General features: G+C 43.1%; 1 protein-coding gene across 5 annotated transcripts in view; it reads left to right on the top strand.

The window, feature by feature from the left end:
* Positions 1–24184, top strand: part of EMD (emerin) — a 42412-nt gene extending 18228 nt beyond the window's left edge. For all 5 annotated transcript variants that reach the window (XM_083158886.1, XM_083158882.1, XM_083158884.1 and 2 more), the window contains 3 exons: positions 727–794; positions 13122–13144; positions 18815–24184. In XM_083158886.1, the coding sequence (XP_083015012.1) occupies positions 727–794; positions 13122–13144; positions 18815–19064 (341 nt within the window). In that variant the 3' untranslated portion in view covers positions 19065–24184. The remainder of the gene's footprint in view (positions 1–726; positions 795–13121; positions 13145–18814) is intronic.
* Positions 24185–24703: the final 519 nt, after the last annotated feature.

Below are 24703 nucleotides of genomic sequence, written 5' to 3'. Positions count from 1 at the left end.
ACCCTGATCACTGCTTCCCATGCTAGAGTACAGGACTTTGCCCGTGCTGCACCCCTTCAGTGGAACGCACTCCCTCGCTCCATTAGTCTCTCCCCGACCTTGTAAAGCTTCAAACGGGCACTGAAAACTCACCTATTCATCAAAGCGTACCCTTCCACTGCATAAACCAGCTGGTTCTCCGACCCCTTGCCTGTTTACATCCTGCTATCTAACCACCACCCCCTCGCTTGCACCTCTTGTAATCTGTCTGTCTCCCCTTCCAACTAGATTGTAAGCTCCTCCGAGTAGGGCCCTCTTCTCTTCACATGTCACTCACAGCTCTTCTATACTCCAACACTCAGTGACCATCTTTGTCCGCATACTCATCTCCATCATTGGCTTCTAGACTCTAGTTGTATGTTGATTGAGTCCTCACTACTTATATCCAAGCTGTAATGTGTATTGAACTGTCCGCTCTTTATTTGTACTGTATTTTTGTTATTTATTCAATGTTATGCCAAGTTTTGTCTCCCTGTATTGTTCCTTTGTACGGCGCTGCGAAACACTTGTGGCGCCTTATAAATAAAATTATAATAATAATAATAATGTTCTGTTGTACTTCCACTGTGTACATGGTGTGACTGCTCATACATATACAGAACACGGCAGATTTAGATGATGTATTTGTAAAAAAAATATGACCCATTTGCTTCACTTAGTAACCGCTCTTTTGTCCTCCTTAAATAGGTGACAATGAAACATATGAAGAGGAGATTTACACCAGAACTTCCCGTTACCCAGAAGTTTATCAGAGGGTAAGAGCAGATGCAATGCTATACCTATAGTAGCTCATAGTGGAAACGCTCACGTAAGGGCATTCTCCACAATATACCACCCATGCTGACCGATCGTGTTTTGTGACTGTTAGGTTTGTGGATCACCTGCGGGTGCTGGTGGACTGTAATAATTGTAATGCTTGATGCCCACCTCTGCTAGACCCTGGGATAAAATCAATCATTCTGTGCTGAGAGATGGCTGTCTTGGGTATGGTAGTTTCTCCAACATCGGTATCCCGACTGTCAGAAGCCCGTTAGGTGGGCAAAAGTATGCAAGCACCTTACTGGCTCAGTGGCTCGCCACCTATACTATTCTCCCTCTATGGGGGTCATGGACCCCCACAAGGGAAAATAGCCTGTGCAAGTCAAGATTCCAACTGTCGGGCTCCTGTGTCACAATCCCGACTGCTGCTGAGTCATCTGGCACCAGCTCTGTTTTGCATCTACAATATGCTGGGCCACCGACTGTCCACTGTCCTGACTGTAAAGCAGCTCTTATTGCAGATCTATGCACAGTCATTCTATCATTAACTGTCCTTTAGCTTTTACCTCTATCAGATAATCCGCATGGATATTTAATTGGGTACACCACATATTTGGATTTGCATGACAAATGGTGTCTAATACTATAAGGGGGGTATTCAATATGCGATTCCAACTGTCGGAATCCCGGACGTTTTTCATCTCATCCAACAGTACATCGACAGCCGCTATTCAAAGTGTCGGGAAGTCCTCAAATTATCGGAAAACGGACGTTTATGACAAAACAGATCAGACTTTAAAAAAGTCGGATCTGCCAGCCTTCAATGCTGTTGGTAATGGCAGCATTGAATAGGTAAGTGCCAATATTTCCCTTGTTGGTAAATATCGACACATATTGAATCCCCCTAAGACATCCCAGAATGAGGGTGATGAAACATAGGGCCTTATTCTAGTTCACTCTTTCTGACAAAATCCTTCTTAGATGGACAAAACCATGTGCACTGCCGGGGGCAGATTTAAAATGTGCAGAAAGAGTTAAATTTGGGTGAGTTATTTTGTTTCTATGCAGGGTAAATACTAACTGCTTTATTTTTACACTGCAATATAGATCTCACTTTGAAGTAAAACCCCACCCAAATCTAATTCTCTCTACACAAGTAACATCTTCCCCACCTGCAGTGCACATGGTTTTGTCCATCTAAGAAGGATTTTGTCAGAAAGAGTGAACTAGAATAAGGCCCATAGTTCCAGTAATGAGAAAGCGGCGTGCAGTACATCCATTTCTGCTAAGCAAAAAAATGGCCCTTATTCAGATCTAATCGCAGTACAAATTTGTTCTCAAAATGGGCAAAAACCATGTGCACTGCAATTGGGGCAGATATAACATGTAACATGTATAGAGAGTTAAATTTAGGTGGGGTGTGTTGAAACTGAAATCTAAATTGCAGTGTAAAAATAATGCAGCCAGTATTTACCCTGCACAGAAACAAAATAACTCTCACAAATCTAACTCTCTCTGCACATGTTACATCTGCCCCACCTGCAGAGCACATGGCTCCCGCGGCACCTCATCGTACAGTACAAAAAGTATGTGCTGCACATACTTTTTGTACTAGCTTTTTCTAGCATAGCATCGCATAGCATGCACATCGTATGCACAAGGCATACGATGCTATGTGGGCTAATTAAGCCCACAACGCACGCCGGGATCGGTGCGTGTGTGGGCTCCATAAGCCAGATAATCACGAATATTCCAACCTCTGGTGTAACAAGTTTGGTTGCACAAAGCTTATGTTCCTTATGTGTTTGGTCTGAGGCCCAGTATTTTTAGATGTTATTAATTACATTATTATTTTAGGGGGGGAAAAAAAGTTTTTCCGGTACTTGTTTTCTAGCACGGCGCCCACGACATTCAGTCGTATGGCATCGCATCGCATGCCATATACCAGCATGCGATGCGATGCGATTTTAAATTGTATAAGCACCCTAATGGGTTTTTTCAATGTTAAATGGCCACCCTATACGATTTTTAATTGTATAAGTACCATAATGGGTGCTTACAATGTTAAATGCACACCCAGGCCACCCCCCACTATCAACGCTAACCCGAAGCGTGGCGAGCGCAGTGGTACGCGTCCTCTGACATTTTCATACCCCCACTATCCACATCGGCGTGGAGTTGATTTTATATAGTGTGGCGAGCGAGCCGACGCGTATTACTTTACATGTATTCCGCGTCCCCTTGCGGGGCTCGCCACGCTTCGGGCTCAGTGGCTTACTGCGCTCGCCCACTATCTAAAGTCATCTCCACGCCAACATGGATGGTGGGGGTATGAAAAGGTCGGAGGACGCGTACCGCTGCGCTCGCCACGCTTCGTGTTGGCGTTGATAGTACGGGTGGCGTGGGGGTGCTTTTAACATTGTAAGCACCCATTACGGTGCTTATACAATTAATAATCTTATAGGGGGTCCATTTAACATTGAAAACACCCATTAGGGTGCTTATACAATTTTAAATCGTATACCATTGTATATGGTTTACAATGCGATGGTATACAATTTAAAATTGTATAACATCGGCTGCCGTCGCGTAACATCGCATACCATTGTATGGCTTATGGTATGCGATGGGTGCCGTGCTAGGAAACAAGTACTGTTTTTTCATACAACGGTTTAATTCCAAAGGGAGAGAGTTTCTTAGATGTGGATTTCACAGTTTTGCACAATGCTCCTTTAACCCCTTCAGTGGGGTGATTTTTTTTTTTTTTTTTTAGGGAGCGCTCCCTAAAAAAAAACCACCACTACAACCCCTCGGTCTGGGCAGCGCCGCTGAACTGTCCATCAGCCGCTGCCTGGCCCTGCCCCTGGCAACTTGGCTGTTTGCGGTGTGACATTACAAGTTCACAACGCTCACAGCCGGGGAGGAAGGCAGGACTGGGCAGCTGCCAAAGCTGAGTGTGGCGCTCAGCAGCACTGTCCGGCAAGAGGGAGCGCAGGCAGTGGTACTCCCAATAATTTTCCGGGTTTGCCAGTCTGCGCACTGGAGCAAACTCCGGAACATTCTCAGGAGTGCCACTGAAGGGGTTAAAGACCTTTCCACCTCCCCACACAGCCAGGCGCACTTGTACACTGCAGAGGAGCGACCCACTAGCTTTAGTGGGCATAAATCATCCATTGTTGAGTAAAACAAAGGTGTCTGTGTACTGTCTGTATACTGCAGCTGACAATTGGGTGCTGTATTATTGCAGTCTGTAGTTGATCTTTTTACCTGAGCTGAGATCAGCAAGATGTAGGTTCTCGCACAAACCAAAATTGTACATTGCAAATAACATGCATCCATCAGGGTAAATGTGTGTATGCGTAAGTTTTACTGAACATGTAACGGTACTCTTTACCTAGAACGGCACCCGCGATTGGCATCGCGGGCGTCGGGGGTAAAAAATCGCGGGCATCGCATGCACATAAAAAACGGGTGCGACGCGATGCCCGCGATTTTCCCATAGGGATCAATGTTAAAAGTTAGATTGGACGCGATTTTAGTGTTAAATGCCTCAATGCCCGCGATTTTTACATAGGAAACAATGTTAAATGGGCCACAGAGCCCTAATAGTCCCCCTGAAGTCTTAAATGGCCCCCCCAATTTTTAACGCCACCCCACGATCAACGTGAACCCGAAGCGTGGCGAGCGCAGCGAGCCCGCGAGGGGCGGCGGTACGCGTCCTCCGACCTTTTCATACCCCCACTATCCACGTCGGCGTAGAGTTGAGAATAGAATAGTGTGGCGAGCGCAGCGAGCCACCGAGCCCGAAGCGTGGCGAGCGCACGCGGATACCTGTGAAGCCCGCGAAGGGACGCGTTTACCTGTGAAGGTATCCGCGTCCCCTCGCCACGCTTCGGGCTCGCTGCGCTCGCCACACTATTCTATTCTCAACTCCACGCCGACGTGGATAGTGGGGGTATGAAAAGGTCGGAGGACGCGTACCGCCACCCCTCGCGGGCTCGCTGCGCTCGCCACGCTTTGGGTTCACGTTGATCGTGGGGTGGCGTTAAAAATTGTGGGGGCCATTTAAGACTTCAGGGGGACTATTAGGGCTCTGTGGCCCATTTAACATTGTTTCCTATGTAAAAATCGCAGGCATTGAGGCATTGAACACTAAAATCGCGTCCAATCTCACTTTTAACATTGATCCCTATGGGAAATCGCGGGCATCGAATCGCACCCGTTTTTTAGTGCATTCGATGGTCGCGATGGGCGCCGTTCTAGGTAAAGAGTACCCATGTAACAGCAATTAAAATGGTCAAATGAAATCTTTAACCCCTTCCTGACAGAGCCAGTTTTTGCGTTCCTGACAGAGCCCTTTTTTTCAAATCTGACATGTCTCACTTAAGTGGGGATAACTTTTTTTTGCTTTTACTTATCCCAGTGATTTTGAGATTGTTTTTTCGTGACACATTGTACTTCAAGTTAGTGGTAAATTTGGGTCGATGCAGTTTGTGTTTTTTTGTGAAAAATACCAAAATGTCGTAAAAAAATGGAAAATTTAGCAATTTGCAAAATGTTAAATTTTCTGCTTGTGAGACAAATAATCATACCACTCAAAATAGTTAATAACTAACAAAGACCATATGTCTACTTTATGTTGACATCATTATTTCAACTTCCTTTTCATTTTTTGGGACACTAGGAGGCTTACAATATGAATAGCAAATTCTCAAATTTTCAAGAAAATTTCAAACACTGATTTTTTTAGGGACCAGTTCAGTTCTGATGTGACTTTGAGGGACTTGTATGTGAGACACCCCCATAAATTATGCCATTTCAAAAACTGCACCCCTCACAGTATTCAAAACAGCATTTTGGAAGTTTGTTAACCCTTTAGGTGTTTCACAGGAATTAAAACAAAGTGTAGGTGAAATTTCAAAATTTCTTTTTTTTTTGCAGATTTGCAATTTTAATACATTTTTCTAAGGAACACAGTACATTTTACTAGAGAAATGTGACTGAAAATTGATTCCCCCAATTCTTTTGTTTTCATAAATATCCTATATGTGGCCCTAGTGTGCACGGTGACCAAACCACAGGCTTCATAATAGAAGGAGCACCTACTTGATTTTGGAGCCTCCTTTTTATGAGATTATTTTTTAGGCACCATGTAGGTTTCTAGGCACCATAAGATGCTAAAAGTTAGGAACCCCCCCACAAGTGACCCCATTTTGCAAACTACACCCCTCAGGGAATTCATCTAGGGGTATAGTGTACATTTCAAACCCCCAGGGGTTTCACCAATTTTGATACAAGTGGGCAGTGAAAATGAAAAATTACATTTTTTTACACAAAAATGCAGTTCTGGCTCCAAATTTGTCATTTTCAGAAGGTATGAAGGAGACAAAGCACCCCAAAATCTGTGCCCCAATTTCTCCCGAGTACGGCAATGCCTCACATGTGACCAAAAAATACCAGTTGGGTGCATGGCAGGACTCAGAAGGGAAGGAGTGATTTTTGGATTTTGCAGCACAGATTCTGGTGGAATGAATGGTGGGTGCTATGTTGCACCAATACAGTGGAACCCCCCCACAAGTCACCCCATTTTGCAAAGTACACCCCTCAGGGAATTCATCTAGGGGTATAGTGTACATTTCAAACCCCCAGGGGTTTCACCAATTTTGATACAAGTGGGCAGTGAAAATGAAAAATTACATTTTTTTACACAAAAATGCAGTTCTGGCTCAAAATTTTTCATTTTCAGAAGGTATGAAGGAGAAAAAGCACCCCAAAATATGTGCCCCAATTTCTCCCGAGTACGGCAATGCCTCACATGTGACCAAAAAATACCAGTTGGGTGCATGGCAGGACTCAGAACGGAAGGAGTGATTTTTGGGCTCAGATTCTGGTGGAATTTTGGTGGGTGCTATGTCGCATTAGCAAGACCCCCCAAGCACCAATACAGTGGAACCCCCCCACAAGTGACCCCATTTTGCAAACTACACCCCTCAGGGAATTCATCTAGGGGTATAGTGTACATTTCAAACCCCCAGGGGTTTCACCAATTTTGATACAAGTGGGCAGTGAAAATGAAAAATTACATTTTTTACACAAAAATGCAGTTCTGGCTCAAAATTTTTCATTTTCAGAAGGTATGAAGGAGAAAAAGCACCCCAAAATCTGTGCCCCAATTTCTCCCGAGTACGGCAATGCCTCACATGTGACCAAAAAATACCAGTTGGGTGCATGGCAGGACTCAGAAGGGAAGGAGTGATTTTTGGATTTTGCAGCTCAGATTCTGGTGGAATTTTGGTGGGTGCTATGTCGCATTAGCAAGACCCCCAAAGCACCAATACAGTGGAACCCCCCCACAAGTGACCCCATTTTGCAAACTACACCCCTCAGGGAATTCATCTAGGGGTATAGTGTACATTTCAAACCCACAGGGGTTTCACCAATTTTGATACAAGTGGGCAGTGAAAATGAAAAATTACATTTTTTTACACAAAAATGCAGTTCTGGCTCCAAATTTGTCATTTTCAGAAGGTATGAAGGAAAAAAAGCACCCCAAAATCTGTGCCCCAATTTCTCCCGAGTACGGCAATGCCTCACATGTGACCAAAAAATACCAGTTGGGTGCATGGCAGGACTCAGAAGGGAAGGAGTGATTTTTGGATTTTGCAGCACAGATTCTGGTGGAATGAATGGTGGGTGCTATGTTGCACCAATACAGTGGAACCCCCCAACAAGTCACCCCATTTTGCAAAGTACACCCCTCAGGGAATTCATCTAGGGGTATAGTGTACATTTCAAACCCCCAGGGGTTTCACCAATTTTGATACAAGTGGGCAGTGAAAATGAAAAATTACATTTTTTTACACAAAAATGCAGTTCTGGCTCAAAATTTTTCATTTTCAGAAGGTATGAAGGAGAAAAAGCACCCCAAAATATGTGCCCCAATTTCTCCCGAGTACGGCAATGCCTCACATGTGACCAAAAAATACCAGTTGGGTGCATGGCAGGACTCAGAACGGAAGGAGTGATTTTTGGATTTTGCGGCTCAGATTCTGGTGGAATTTTGGTGGGTGCTATGTCGCATTAGCAAGACCCCCCAAGCACCAATACAGTGGAACCCCCCCACAAGTGACCCCATTTTGCAAACTACACCCCTCAGGGAATTCATCTAGGGGTATAGTGTACATTTCAAACCCCCAGGGGTTTCACCAATTTTGATACAAGTGGGCAGTGAAAATGAAAAATTACATTTTTTACACAAAAATGCAGTTCTGGCTCAAAATTTTTCATTTTCAGAAGGTATGAAGGAGAAAAAGCACCCCAAAATCTGTGCCCCAATTTCTCCCGAGTACGGCAATGCCTCACATGTGACCAAAAAATACCAGTTGGGTGCATGGCAGGACTCAGAAGGGAAGGAGTGATTTTTGGATTTTGCAGCTCAGATTCTGGTGGAATTTTGGTGGGTGCTATGTCGCATTAGCAAGACCCCCAAAGCACCAATACAGTGGAACCCCCCCACAAGTGACCCCATTTTGCAAACTACACCCCTCAGGGAATTCATCTAGGGGTATAGTGTACATTTCAAACCCACAGGGGTTTCACCAATTTTGATACAAGTGGGCAGTGAAAATGAAAAATTACATTTTTTACACAAAAATGCAGTTCTGGCTCAAAATTTTTCATTTTCAGAAGGTATGAAGGAGAAAAAGCACCCCAAAATCTGTGCCCCAATTTCTCCCGAGTACGGCAATGCCTCACATGTGACCAAAAAATACCAGTTGGGTGCATGGCAGGACTCAGAAGGGAAGGAGTGATTTTTGGATTTTGCGGCTCAGATTATGGTGGAATGAATGGTGGGTGGTATGTGGCATTAGCAAGACCCCCGAAGCACGGTGAAATTATGAACCTAATAATCCATAGATGTGTGGTATATTTTAAAACACTCCTTTATACATAGGCCGGGTTTGTCGGGGCAAGTGTCACACTGGAAAATAGTTTGCTTTCTTATTCCCTTTTTATAGCAAACTTTGCACCTTTTTTGTGTCCTGCCCTTTTTTCCAGTGGAGGGGATTTCATCAGGAAAATGCTGCCCTGGTACAATACGGGGGCCAGTACTAGAAGTACTGGGGCCCTCAGCCTGCTGGTTCCCAAATATTAGGCCCTTTATGACTTCCTCTTGAAAGTGCATAAATGTCCCCCTCTGGCCGGTAGAACGGAATAGCACGTAAGCGTTATACAGTGCCATCTGGATGATATACACGGCCAGCTTCTTGTACCAGATTTTTGTTTTCCGCAGGGCACTGTACGGCTTCAGTACCTGATCTGAAAGATCCACTCCGCCCATGTACCTATTGTAATCCAGGATACAATTAGGTTTTGAGGTGTGGGTACTGGTACCTCGTACAGGGACGGAGGTGGTACTGTCTCCGTGAATTGTTGTCAGTATAAGGACATCCCTCTTGTCCTTATATTTGACCAACAACATATTTTCGGTGCATATTCCCCTGCTTTCACCCCTTCTCATTACTTGGGCAATGTGCGTTTTTGGGAGGCCTCTTTGGTTCTTGCGCACAGTACCGCAAGCTGCTGTACCTCTTGAACCAAGGGCCTTAAACAGGGGGATGCTGGTGTAAAAGTTATCCACATAGAGGTGATAACCTTTATCCAGGAAGGGGTGCACTAAATCCCAGACAATTTTTCCACTAACACCTACGAGGGAGGGGGGGCATTCTGGCGGTTCAATTCTTGAATCCTTCCCTTCATATACCCTAAACCTGTGGGTGTACCCTGAGGTGCTTTCACACAACTTATACATTTTTATGCCATACCTTGCCCTCTTACTGGGAAGGTACTGGCGGAATTTAACCCTTCCTTTAAAATGTATAAGGGACTCGTCTATGCAAATGAATTTATCTGGGATGTACATGTCTTCAAATTTGGCACTGAAATGATCAATGACCGGCCTGACTTTGAATAGCCGGTCAAAGGTGGGATCATCTCTGGGTGGGCACTGTGCATTATCGTTGTAATGCAAAAATTTAAGGATCGTCTCAAATCGAGCCCGGGGCATGGCCATACGGTAAAATGGGGTGCTGTACAGAACATCTGTACTCCAATATTGCCTAATTTCTGGCTTTTTTACTATGCCCATATGAAACACCAGACCCCAAAACGTCATCATCTCTACTGCATCTACAGGGGTCCACCTAGCAAATGATGACGTGGGGTTTTGAGCAATAAACTGCTGGGCATATAAATTAGTTTGGTCCACCATTAAATTTATAAAATCATCAGAGAAAAATAATTTGAAAAAGTCAATTTCTCTGAGACCTGTGGAATCAAATTGGATTCCTGGCATGGCCAAAAACTCAGGAACCTGGGGCTCAAAATTGTCTGGTGGTGGGGTCCATACGAGATCAATTATTGGGGGGGGGGTCTCAGCTGCTCTACGGGGGCGTCTTTGAGGGGGTCCCTCATCACCAGAGGAGGAAGAGGAGCTTAAGGCGAATCCTTCAAATTCCCCGCTTGCATCACTGGCTGTGTCAGAGTCAGAAGCAAGCAGGGCATATGCCTCCTCCGCTGAATACATTCTTCTGGATGACTGGGATGACATTTGGGATGCCATTTTTATTTTTGTGTTACTGGTAGTGAAATGTTTCAACACGTGTATAGTGTAGGGGGGGGGTACAAACTTTATTTCAACCCGGGGGGTATGTAGTGTGTAGTGTGTATGTAGTGTGCAGAAAAAAAAAATACTTTATACAAAAAAAAAAAATGGAGGGGTTAAAAAAAATAAAAATTGAAGGGGTTAAAAAAAAAAATTGAAGGGGTTAAAAAAAAAAAAAAAAAAAGGTCCTGCGCCAAAAATTGAGCACAGATGTTGGTCAGTAACGTCCGTCACTGAACAGCGCTGAAAGGCAACAGGAATTTGATCAAAAAAAAAAAAAAAAAAAAATAGATCAACCCTGTGCCGAAAAAGATGATCAGTGATGTACGTCACTGATCCGCGCACAGCGGCCACAGGACACCCACAAAATCACAGTGTGTGTAAAAAAAAAAATTAAAAAAAGACCCCACAGCACACACAAAAAAAAAAAAAGGTGATCAGTGATGAGACACTGATTACCAGTGAGGGGCAGCAGGTGCAACTGACAGTGCAACTGGCAGGTATATATAAAAAAAAAAAAAAACCTCTGCACCCCTAAAAAGTTGCTGATCACCTCAGATATAGTGATCAGCACAAAAGGCGGGGGCAGCAGACACAAAATTTAGCACTCTCTATCACTCTGTCGCTATCTCTCTCTATCTCTCTATCTCTCACTATCTAACACTATATGACACTGCAGCAGCAGCAGTGACAGGTATATATATATATAAAAATACCCTGCGCCCCCAAAAAGTTGCTGATCAGTTAATTTATACTGATCAGCACAAAAGGGGGGGCAGCAGTCAGTTATATAAAAAATATATAGCACAATCTGTCACTATCTCTATCTCTCTCTCTATCTATCTATAACTATCACACTGCAGCAGCACAAAATATAGCACTCTCTGTCACTAGGCCTCTCTATCTCTCTCTATCTCTCTATATCTCTCTATCTCTCTCTATCTCTCTCTCTAACTATATCACACTGCAGCAGCACAAAATACAGCACTCTCTGACACTATCTCTCTCTATCTCTCTCTATCTAACTAACGCTATTACACTGCAGCAGCACAAGTTCACAGGAAGTCACAAGTCACAAGTAACAGGATCCAGGAAGCATCCAGCACACTACAAGCACAGATGAAGCAGCCAAGATATTTGCAAGGATCAGGTAAGTATTTTGCAAGGTTCTGGTCAGTATATCGCGGCAGCTAGGCACGGTGACCGCACTGCACGCAATTCCAGACCGGAATGGCGTCTGCAGTGCAGTCACCGTTAGTTTAAACCCCCCTCCATGGCTGTGATTGGTCCGTCGGACCAATCACGGCCTTTGGGGGCGGGCGGGGTGAGGTGGGGTGACACCAGTGTCACCCTTACACCCCGCGGTGATTGGTGCTGTACTTTACAGCACCAATCACCTCCGATCGCGTGTCACCGGCGAACGTTATTCGCCGGTGACACAGAAAACGCTGTAATTGGCTGTTCACACTGAACAGCCAATCACAGCGATCGCCGACGGGGGGGCGGCATCGCAGCCCCCCCTGGGCATGCACGGACATGTCTGCTGTCAGGGACAGCAGACATGTTGAAACTGTCACCGCGTCTATAGACGCGGTGACAGTTAAATGCCATGACGTACATTTACGCCATGTGTCGGGAAGTACTTCCCGACCATGACGTAAATGTACGTCAATTGTCGGGAAGGGGTTAATATTAACCACGCTTAATCTCCATTTACCACATGGTCGGCAGTCAATAACTCAAACACTATTGGTCAACGGGCAAAAAGTCGACACTGTATAAATGTTTGACATGCATTAGGTCAACCTGGACAAAAAAATGCAGACACATGAAAAGGTTGACATGAGGTTTTCATGTTTTTGCACTGTCTGTGTCGACATGGTCACCGTGTGTGTGTACTGCTCGCCAGGCTTCGGGCACGGTGCCATGCTGCGCTTGGCACAATTTTAGATTTGTCCTCCATGCCGACTGGGATGGTACATTAAGAACAAGTCGGTTTAAAAAAAAAAATCCTCAAAAACTCATGTCGACCTTTTGACCATGTAGACCTATTGACCGTCTACCTATTGACCGCATACCTACTCATGGTACTGTGGCAGGTTATGACCTGAGATTCCAATGCGCATGTTCCACTTTATCTCTCTCTGGAGGCTTCTTGCAGAAAGAATCCCATAGTCTGCTGAAGGCAGCGTCATCTATAGATGGCATTGTCTATTAGGAAGAAGCACCACAGGTTGCACTGTCTGGAGTTTATTGCATATGGGCACATCAAAACCCTATAGCATTATAAGGGGCTTATTTATCAACCAGTGATAAAACTCGTAAGTGGTAAAACTTGTTGGGTATGATAAAGTGTTTCAGCCAATCAGCTCCTAACTGTTATTGTTTATGCACATGCTAGGAGCTGATTGGCTGAAGCACCATTTACCATTCCCAACACGTTTTATCACTCATTGATACATTGAGCCCCTACATTTACTAAGCAGTACCTTTTGACAACCTCATTGACTTATATTAAATAGAAAATCAGCCTCTTTACTACAACTGCAGGTGTGCTGTGTAGTAAATGTGCCCAATAGGATCGGCTGCTACATGGATATAATTAATGCCAGTAATGCTCAATCTGTGTCATCAGCTGAATGTGTTGTTTGTTTTACAGCCCAGAGAAGATCTGCAAAGCAAGTAAGTGGTCATTTATTTATTTCTTGTTCTATGTATCCTGCACAAGTAGCAACATTTCATCCTATATGTGCTACTGGTAAATAAATCCCACCTACTAGTTTCCACATGCATAATGCTTTCCCTTAAGGTGCATACACACTGGGCGATCTTGCCCAGCGTGTATGGACAACGATGATGGGGGAAATCGCTCAGTGCATACACACTGAGCGATTTTCCCCCGTTTTAGTGATTTTCCCAGGGATGGAAGACTTTACATAGCCGGACGCTATGGAAAGCCATCCACCCCATCACTTATCTGCTGGTAATACCAGTAGATGAGCGGCCGGGCCAGCGATGATGCAGGAGTGCGCATTAGCGCACACCACTCATCGCTGCTCTGTATATACCGGGTGGCTTTTGAGCTGAAAAGCAGCTCAAGAGACAAAACTGATCTACTTTCAGCTCAAAATTGCCCAGTGTGTATGGGCCTTTAGGCTTGGGCCACACATTGTGTTTTTCAGGATGCCGATCAGCGGGACTGGTTTCAGACAGATACCTTTTTGGGTTAACAAATTACCCGTACGTTTTAGCAGAATGCTGCAGAACATGATGTGTTCTGTCCGGCCAGTGCCCCATTGATTAGGGATATGGTCAGGTGGTTGACCTAAAGATGGTCGACACCACTAGGTTGACATACTGTAAGGTCGACAGGGATCTAGTTCGACATGAGACAAGTTTGACATGGTCTAGATCGACATGGGGTTTTTCACTGTTTTTTGTGCCAACATATGTCGATAGGCGGTATTTCATATCCTACCATTCACTAGGGCGTGGTGGGAGAATAAAATAGTGTGCTGAGCCATGCGAGGGGACGCGGTGCACTTAATCCTGTGTCCATGTCGACTGTGTCGACATTCGGGGCAAAAAACATTGAAAAATCCAAAGTCTACCTTTTGACTGTTGACCTTGCAGTAGGTCGACCATCTTTAGGTTGACCATACAATCCATACCCAGTGAATAAGTGGCATGGTTTGTGGCAGAGCCGCACTGTGTAAACACATACATTCAAACAGTGGTGCAACTATGGGGTATGAGGGTTGCTCATAGAAAACGTTTCTACCTAGCATTTATTCAGCGCATTGTTCTCTTTATGAAGGTTTGATGACTCTCCTGTAAGTAGGGGAAGCTGCTAGTTGGTCTGTGCAAGTATAGGGAGGAATTCAATTATCCACAATGTTTTCTCAGCGCTAATTGTTTCACCTCAGCCTATTCAGTTAGGGATACGGTCACTAGGTCAACCCTATGAAGGTCGACATACATTAGGTTGACCACTGTAGGTCGACAGGGCTTCAGTTGACACAGGAAAATGTTCTACATGGCTAAGGTCAACTGCATGGTGGGAGAATAAATTAGGGCCCGAAGCATGGCGAGTGCAGCAAGCCATGCAAGGGGACATGGGACACTAAAAACGGTGACTATGTCGACATTCGTCACAAAAAAACTTGAAAAACTCATGTCGACTTTCCCATCGTCAACTTAATGCTTGTATTGAACTTCTGACCATGTCGACCTATTTCAGGTGTCAACCTTTATTGAGTCGACACTATGACCCATACCATTCAATTATCCCAGATAAAATGGCACGTGCTGCAGGTTATCGGGATTATGTTTTATCTGCATCTGGCAGGCAAAACAAATACCAGATAACAGCCCCATTTTCAGGCAAAAACTAGGCTGTTTCTAACAAACACACGGGATGATTTGTATAAGCTCACCCCAACAAAAAAAAAATTTGAAAAAAATATCAGGATAATTCACAAAAATCTGCTGTTTTTAAATTGAATTCCCCACAAAATCTCCTGAATGACACCAACATACATTAGGGGGAGTTGCCACAATAAGAATATCTGCAGCTTACTGTATGTTACATCAATTGACCAATCATCATGCTTCAGGGCTGTTTTTTCCCATAAATAACTCCTGCAGTTCCCACTGGTTCAGTTTTTGAGAAAGAGAAGGCTGTCATTAGTGTGGCGCACTGGTAAAGAGAGGTGGTTTTAATAAAAATTAACTTTTAATTATTACATCTTAAAATGGCGATATATAAAACACATAACATACATGGGTAAAGTTTTGACAAGGTAAAGATAAAAAAGGAATGAATCCTTGCTTAGTGTGTTTCGATATCCCTTAATGAAAGTTATGGACAGTGGTTGTATCAGTGCCACACTCGATGGGTGCACTGATCACTGCCTTCAATAATATCACAAGTATCCCCACTGTTCGGGCCCTCTCACATTTATTTTATGATGATTTGGTGTGTCTTGTTCAAAATCGCCTGGTGTGTATCCACACGTAATTTCGTATGCAATAGATTGGTTGGATATGGAGTATTATACTTCCTCAATTAAATTGCATTATAACAGAAAGATATGCCACTGTAGGTGTATGAAAGAGGCCACAGTGAGGTTGGTGAGGCGGATTCGGGTATTTTGCCTATAGCATATGCCGCTCATACACTACCAAACTCAGGCTTTAATAAATACAGTTGGTTGGTTGGCTGTGGATATGGTGTAAGACACTGTTTATGATGCGTTTAGTTCACCAATCATCATTGTATTGTAGAAACAAGTGTGGGGATAATATGCAGTGGGCCCCTACTGGGTGAGTCCCCTTAAAATTATTATCATGTGATTAAATGCGTCTTATCACAATCGCCCAGTGTGTACCCACAATGGAGATTGGTACAATAAATTGGTTGGTTCATACATTCAAATTTTTACTGAATATTACAGTTTATTTATTTGTATTAGGTAGCACTTCGGCTGTAAATACGTGGAGGAGCTCCTAACGGCGAATGAGGTCGGCAGGAGTATTGCTTATAGCATTATAGCATGCCGCTCATACGCCCAGGTTCTCTCTGTACACCTGTCTGTTCTCCGGGTATACACACAGGCAGTGTTATTGTAGTTTGTATGCCGGTGTTACACTGGGAGACACTGCAGTGTGATGGTCACAGTGCGGCTCCCCCTATCAGTGCAACTTTGTATTCCGGTTACACGCTAATGTTACAGGTAGGCAGTATGGACGCCGGACTCCTTTAGCAGCCCAAACAGCTGGCTGCTGTGCAGCAGGAATGGAGGAGATCGTGGTCAGGGTCTGACCCCACGACTCCTGTCCGATAGTCTCTCTGGTACTGCCTGTGGTGCGCAACAATCACAAATCAAAATACATTGTATATTGGGGAAGGGGTATGGGAGTTTAACACACTAAGTGTGTGTGGATCAGGTCCTGATGAAGCTAACGGCGATACGTGCGTGGACCACACACACTTAGTGTGTTAAACTCCCATACCCCTTCCCCAATATACAATGTATTTTGATTTGTGATTGTTGCGCACCACAGGCAGTACCAGAGAGACTATCGGACAGGAGTCGTGGGGTCAGACCCTGACCACGATCTCCTCCATTCCTGCTGCACAGCAGCCAGCTGTTTGGGCTGCTAAAGGAGTCCGGCGTCCATACTGCCTACCTGTAACATTAGCGTGTAACCGGAATACAAAGTTGCACTGATAGGGGGAGCCGCACTGTGACCATCACACTGCAGTGTCTCCCAGTGTAACACCGGCATACAAACTACAATAACACTGCCTGTGTGTATACCCGGAGAACAGACAGGTGTACAGAGAGAACCTGGGCGTATGAGCGGCATGCTATAATGCTATAAGCAATACTCCTGCCGACCTCATTCGCCGTTAGGAGCTCCTCCACGTATTTACAGCCAAAGTGCTACCTAATACAAATCAATAAACTGTAATATTCAGTAAAAATTTGAATGTATGAACCAACCAATTTATTGTACCAATCTCCATTGTGGGTACACACTGGGCGATTGTGATAAGACGCATTTAATCACATGATAATAATTTTAAGGGGACTCACCCAGTAGGGGCCCACTGCATATTATCCCCACACTTGTTTCTACAATACAATGATGATTGGTGAACTAAACGCATCATAAACAGTGTCTTACACCATATCCACAGCCAACCAACCAACTGTATTTATTAAAGCCTGAGTTTGGTAGTGTATGAGCGGCATATGCTATAGGCAAAATACCCGAATCTGCCTCACCAACCTCACTGTGGCCTCTTTCATACACCTACAGTGGCATATCTTTCTGTTATAATGCAATTTAATTGAGGAAGTATAATACTCCATATCCAACCAATCTATTGCATACGAAATTACGTGTGGATACACACCAGGCGATTTTGAACAAGACACACCAAATCATCATAAAATAAATGTGAGGGGGCCCGAACAGTGGGGATACTTGTGATATTATTGAAGGCAGTGATCAGTGCACCCATCGAGTGTGGCACTGATACAACCACTGTCCATAACTTTCATTAAGGGATATCGAAACACACTAAGCAAGGATTCATTCCTTTTTTATCTTTACCTTGTCAAAACTTTACCCATGTATGTTATGTGTTTTATATATCGCCATTTTAAGATGTAATAATTAAAAGTTAATTTTTATTAAAACCACCTCTCTTTACCAGTGCGCCACACTAATGACAGCCTTCTCTTTCTCAAAAACTGTATCTAATCTTCTGTTCTAGTGGCAGCACACCCTAAAATAAAGACTTATTTAAAGTCTCATCATTATACAAAAGGGTTATATCAAATACACAGATATCCTCACCTGTGCGATTGGAAAAAAGCCCTTTTTTTTTGTGTTCCCACTGGTTCTACTGCTGCAATATTTGTCATACCCCAGCGGCAGCAGCTTCCCATGATAAGGACTTACAAACCCCCTGAAGTCAGACTAATGGCGTGATGAAGAAATGTTTACATATGTACAGGAGATAATCCGGCAACTGCTAGGTACACACAGCTAGAGTGCATCTATCCAACTACTGCAGCTAGAGAAGGCGATTATTCCTAAAATAGTGTATGCTGTGAAATTATGTATAGTAGATATAGGTGACCAATAATAAAAAAAAAAAGAAGATAATCCCTATTTTTATTGTTATTGCCCGGTCATAACAGACAATCTCTATTTGTAAATAAACAGTGAAGTAATTAAACAAGAAAGTCACATAAAACTCACTGCTGAGACCTAAAACTAAAGCCCCGTAAACACTGGGCGATTTTGACTATATAGTAAAAATTGAATCGAAAGGTTTTCAGCCGCATTCCATCCCGATGCGCGAAATCAAATCGAAAAATATACTGCAGGCAAGACTATATAGTCTGAATCGAATGTGTACGTTACCATCCAGATTGAATATAAAATAAATTGCACCGCGTGTACGGGGTTTACTCCCAAATTTAAGGTGCCCATACACTAGAAAGATCCCCATGTTCCTGGGTGGCAGGGACTGCATACAATACACCATAAACCGTCCTTTTGCATACGATGTATCATATGTAATACCAGCCAAGCCTGCTGCACGTGCGATCTTCAGGCTCCGATATGATTCTCATGCGGCCACGCATTGGACCAGAAACCTGAGATTTGGACACTTTTCATCCGATTTATCACCCCAATCCGATGAAAAGTGTCCAAATCACCATAATGTATGGGCACCTTGAGTCTGGTCTCTTACTATGGGGGAAATGTATACATTTGTTAATCCCTATTTTCTGATTTCACCTTAACGTTTCGTTGGCACCTTTGCAGAAGTTATAGCAGCGGGGGAAGCATGTACCAGAACATATCCCAGGTACGTCATCCGTCCACTTATACTCAGGGGGTGGAGCCTCGGAAACCCATCCGTCCAAAAAAGAAGGAAGAGGAGGAACCTGTGAAGCGATACTTACCACTGTGGCTGCAACTTTTCCTGCTTGTCGTGTTCGCTGGATATCTGGTGTATCTGTACCTATGTCAGACAGATGACAACCCTTTCCGTTCCATTGGTTCAGACCAGTAACTGAGTGGGGCAACAGTGAGGATGCAGTAAGCATTGTTTCATCATTCTGCAACCCTCTCACTTATCCACTTCATTCACCAGCATTTGCATCGGGGTCTTCTTATTCTGTTGTCAAACATCCAGACTTATTGGGGGGAGGTTATCGCCTGTTTCTGCCATGTATTTAACTTGCTTTGTTTTTAATTAAAATGCTGGTAGACATCAACTTAAAATCATACCACTATTATTTTACCTTGTCATATGGTTAGAATTAACGTTTTTTTCCTGACAAATGTAATATATATTCTAATTCTAATGTGAATAATGTGATTATGCTATCTGTTGATACTGACAAATTCAAAAGGTCCTATCGGTCGCAAGGCCTGATTTCAGAGTTGTACGTGGCCACTAGTCCTGTGTTTTGGGGGGGGGGGGGGGGGGGGTTGCCTCTGTTTTCTAGACATGTCAAGACCAAATCTGACACAGATTTAATGGATTCAAATCCGGAGTGACGATGACTCATCTGAGTTACATCTGACGCACTCAGTTGGTAGATTTTCGCACAAGTCTTCAGACACGGCTGCGGAACGCAGAAGCCAGCAGGAGGTGTCTATTTACAAAGGATGTCTCATGCAGTAGTGGCTGAATCAGCCCCTTTAGACACCTGAGCAAGATGTCACCACTCTCGATTTCTGTATGGTTAGAACACATTGTAGCTGTGTCTATCAGAAGTATGTTTTTCTGCTGACTTCTACTTTGAGCATCAAAATTGATCTTCTGCTAAAGACAAAATGTACATAACCACTTGAACTTTTCTTATCTGTTGTATACTAAAAGAGAAAAGTGCATCTATATTCCAAAGATATAAATATCATTGCCATTACACAATAAATGGTTAGGTCACAGCAGGGAGATGTACTATGCAGTGGGAAAGTTGTTCTTGGCAACCAATCAGCATTGAAGTAACATTTATAACTTGCATACTATAAAATTATACAGAGCAGCCAATTGGTTGCCATGGGCAACTTCTCCACTGGCTCCCTTCTCCACTCTTTTCACTGGGGTTAGAAAATGCCAGCAACACTAGCTAGATTTCTCCATAATCATACTATTAATAACCACTTTTGCCTTCTTACTATATAGTGTTTTAACTCTTAAATGATGTATGTACATTTGTACTGATTTTTTGTGTATTATTTTACCAACAATGTTGGGTGTCTAATTGGATTTTCTGTCAACAACATCATTTTTTTTTAAATGGGAACATGGTTTTATAGCTAAGTTTGTTAGCAGCCATATTGCTTCCTGGCAGACATTTGCTGAAGTATAATTTGGTAGCAGCAATATTGCTTCCTGGTAGACATTGGCTGAGGTAAAATTTGTCAGCAGCTATATTACTTCCTGGCTGATATCTGCTGAGGTAAATTTGGTAGCAGCCATATAACTTCCTTGCAGACTTGAGTTAATCTTCCAGGATCCTATTTTCCCACGCTTAATTTCCAGTACTGAAAACCAGATTGAGCAAAATAATTGAAAGTAATTGGCGGTGATGTTTTTAACGGACCAAATTGTTGTAACTGGGAAATAAGTACGAGAAACTGGAGCAAAGCTCGGTGTCCTAGATGAGATGTGTTGTGTTAACAGGTGTGAGGTATTTTACTGGTATGAGGTAATAAATGAAATAATGATGTTAGATGGCAAAAACTAAGCAATTCAAGTGAAATTTAGCCTCAAATAAGCTTATGTAAAAACTGCATACTGTATATGTGAAAGTGGTCAGTGGGGGCTTTCATAATGTCTGGGATGAGGGGGCCACGATGCAGTATCGCAAATACTTTGCTGTATAAACTTATAGGGCCTACACACGGGGGGATTTCAGGGCATTTTCTAAGCAACTAGATGGCTTAGAAAGTGACCCTTCATGTAGGGGCATGGCGATAGCGATATGCGGCCCCGCACATCACTATCACCTGGCTAAATATCCAGCATGCTGGATAAATTGAGTAATATTGCCTGACTTTGTATTATTCCTGCATGCCAAGGAGAGGGCAAATGACAATGCCTGGTTACCAGCGCCCAACCTTCTGTCCAGGCTGATGATTGGGCGGCATGTAGTTCCTGTATACAGGATCTCTGCAGAATATGTGTTTCTATCTATACGCTGTATTATAGATTTGCTCTGTGGGTTATATTTAACCATTTTCATATATAAGGATGATAAGAAGTTTAGATAAATCATTTTGTCTGGAAAATCATTTAGAGCTTTGGACACTGTCTAAAGGTGCCCACACACTAGAACGATTTTTTGGCCGATTTCCGATAAATCGTCCGATGTTTACCGATAATCAGCCGATATCGGTCCGATGTGCGCTCCCGAGGATCTTTTGAACTTACGTGCTGCATGAAAGATCAGAAGATTTAACAAAAGATCCATAGGAACGCACACGGGATCTTAAGAAAGATCTTTGGTAAAGATGTGCGCTTGCCTGAAATCTCTTGTCCAGGGCAGACAAAAGATTTCAAGGCTAATTTATGCGCACATCTTAAGATCGTAGATCTTTCTAGTGTGTGGGCACCTTAAGTCAATTGTACCAATCACCCTCCAAGGACCGATGTGGACAGATGGAGAGAATACAAATCCCTGCTAGCTGGAGAAAGTCAAATGCTGAGAAGGCATGTTTTAACTTGTAGCTCCACAAAGGTTACCTAACCTTGATCTACAGCATATAAACATACTAGTAATGTCCGTGAGATGCTGTTAGTCACTGGCAGTAGAGGTATTCCTTTCCAGCAGCCATCAGGGAGCGTGATGTCAGCATTCTGTATGGTGGATAATCCGGACACGCCTGTTGGCGCTCCCCACCAATGAGAAAAGTGGGAGCTATCTGCAGGGGTATAATGGCAACCACACTGGATAATCAGGACTTGGGATTGGTATTAGAAAGCTTTGGAGTTCTTTATTGTGTAAAATCTTCACTTTTATACAGTATGCTTTGAATTTTATATAGTTCAGTACAATTCTCAGTGTAATTTATACAGGTCACTGGAAAGCTATCTGTATTGTACCGAGGCTGTCAGAACACTTTTTGTGCCATAGATATGACTAAAATGTCCTTTGTAATGGCCACTATAACATGCTCTTCATTTAATACTGGGCCTGTGGGATGAATTGCATGGTATTTGATTGCAGGTCTTCAAAATAAAAATCTGTTTCTCCGCCCACATGGTATGCTGACAGCTATGTTGTTGCTGTGACCCTCAGCTAGGGCCACTCACTAGTGTTTGCTCTTCGTGGCGCAGGTTAGCGACCCTCATCTACAAATAAGTGGTCAGCATCCAGAAACACTTGCTCTTTCCAATGGAATAAGAAAACATTGGACTGTATTAAGAATTTGTGCACTCATTTCCGTGCATAGCTTCTAAAGGCCAAGGCCAAACGTCTTTCCTGCAAGCCAGATGACATTCTTATAGTGTAATATTATCCCCTTGGCTTTAACATATCATCTGTATTATAAAGGAGTACAGTATAGTGAATGCTGTGCTGCTCAGATTCACAGGCCCAGCAGCAAGGTTCCCCTGGGAACTATTTTACCTCAGCAAGCTTGCATGCACTATGCTAGGTGATTTCTTGTGTGCCCTTAGGTGTGGAGATGATCAATTGTAACAATATCGTTTACGATATTAGCAAAATATGTACCCAGCGATATTGTGCATGACCGGACCCATGCGGTGATACCGGAAAGTGTGCACACAAAGACCACCTGTGAATTGGGGGTGGCGATGGGGAGCAAGGGCGCTCTCAGTGGCGATTTCTTCCGACGTCCTGCATGTACAGAAGACGGAGGACATTGCAGGAACGCACATCTTTAATGACGTATTGCGTACACACTGGCCTATACGTATGATAATAGCATGGACAATATACAGGTTGAGTATCCCGTATCCAAAATGCTCGGGACCAGGAGAATTTTGGATAACGGATTATTCCGTATTTTGGAATATTTTAATATTTCAATTATGTATTTTGAAGTATCTTGCATTTATGCTGTATAAAACACATAAAATAAACACAAATATATTTTATTACCACATAAAATACACACAAATATATTTTATTTGTTCAAAAAACAAGGTTTCAAAACATGAAACAAAATGTGTGTACTATCTCAGCACTGAATTTGAATGCCAAGCAATCATTGTCTTGCACATATATAGTGCCAGTTACATATCATGTCCTCAGTAGTGCGGTTACATATGTCCCCAGTGAGTTTTTAGCTAAACAAATTTTTTTTTTCCCACTTTCTGAAAAGTATGGTTTTCGGAATAATTCGGATAACGGATATTCGGATACGGGATACTCAACCTGTAGTTATCATGTATATTGATAAAAAGATCAGCTGGTGTGTACGCAACTTTATTGGTATTCAATCAGCTTGAACTGTCATTCAAATACAGCCTGTAAGTTATTAGGCAGAAACTAACTGACTGGTATTTTCTCTGACAATTTTATTTCTCTCCTGCTTTAATAAATACCCCCCTTAATGCTACTTCTAACTTCTTACAACTAAACAAATGTTAAGCAATGATTTTTCCTATGCCCACTAGACTTTCTCCTAGGGAACTTTGTAAGAGCTTAGGCTAGCCATATATCGTCCCCTCGTCCTCACCATATACACCGGAGAACCCCGCCTTCAGTGCATGAGCCAAATGGCCGATCTGGCCGGACACGATTAACCTGATACCTCATAAATGGTGTTGCAGGGATTAAGCCTCGGCATGCTGTACTTTGACCAGTCTAGGGTATAAAAGCCCCTAGTTGGTCATTGTAATCACAGCGTTCATGACCTCCAAACGCTACAGATATCATTCGGCCTCCATACAGTATTGTTATATGCTCAATCTTAAATACTGTACACATGGAAGATGTCCTGTAAGACCTAGCTTTAACTGACTGGATTTGGTATTACACAACTGATCTCATTTTGTTACACTGCAATTAGCGCAATGTCTGTTAAAACATTTTGATGGGGTTTTTTCTTATACTTTTTAAAATGTGCAAAATGCGCTTAGTGAAAATTCATGTATTGCCGTTATGAAGATAATGTTTAATCAATAAAGTTTTTCTAAGATTTTGTAACAGACTATGTCTTCTGTATTGGTGTGATTGGTCCTTCTTGGTTTGATTGGTTTTAAGGTACATACATGCATGACGCTGCGCTTGCCATGTGGTATAGTTAACAATATCATCGGGACTCCCAAGCTAACAAACTAGTGCATACACACCCAGTGATGTCATCGGGTTCCCCACTCCGTACATGCAGTCATTGATGTAGTCAAATTGAGCTGCATTTACAGATGGGCTGGGGGTGTTGTAAATGACCTGCAGGAGAGTGCATCGTTCGTACTGTAATCTTTAGGCAATATTTAAAAAGATATCGTTCAGAAGGGTCAAAATCATTGAACAAATGTCATATAGGGCCTTATTCAGATCTGAGCTCAGTACAAATTTGTTTGGAAAATGGGCAAAACCATGTGCACTGCAGGTGGGGCAGATGTAACATGTATAGAGAGAGTTATTGTATGGGGTCCCTTAAGGTGCCCACACACTAGAACGATTTTTTGTCCGATTTTCGATAAATCGGCCAATATTTACAGATAAT

This window comes from Crinia signifera, chromosome 9, assembly GCF_055691185.1.
Source record: "Crinia signifera chromosome 9, ASM5569118v1, whole genome shotgun sequence".
NCBI lineage: Eukaryota > Metazoa > Chordata > Amphibia > Anura > Myobatrachidae > Crinia > Crinia signifera.
This window is presented reverse-complemented; position numbering and strand designations above follow the sequence as displayed.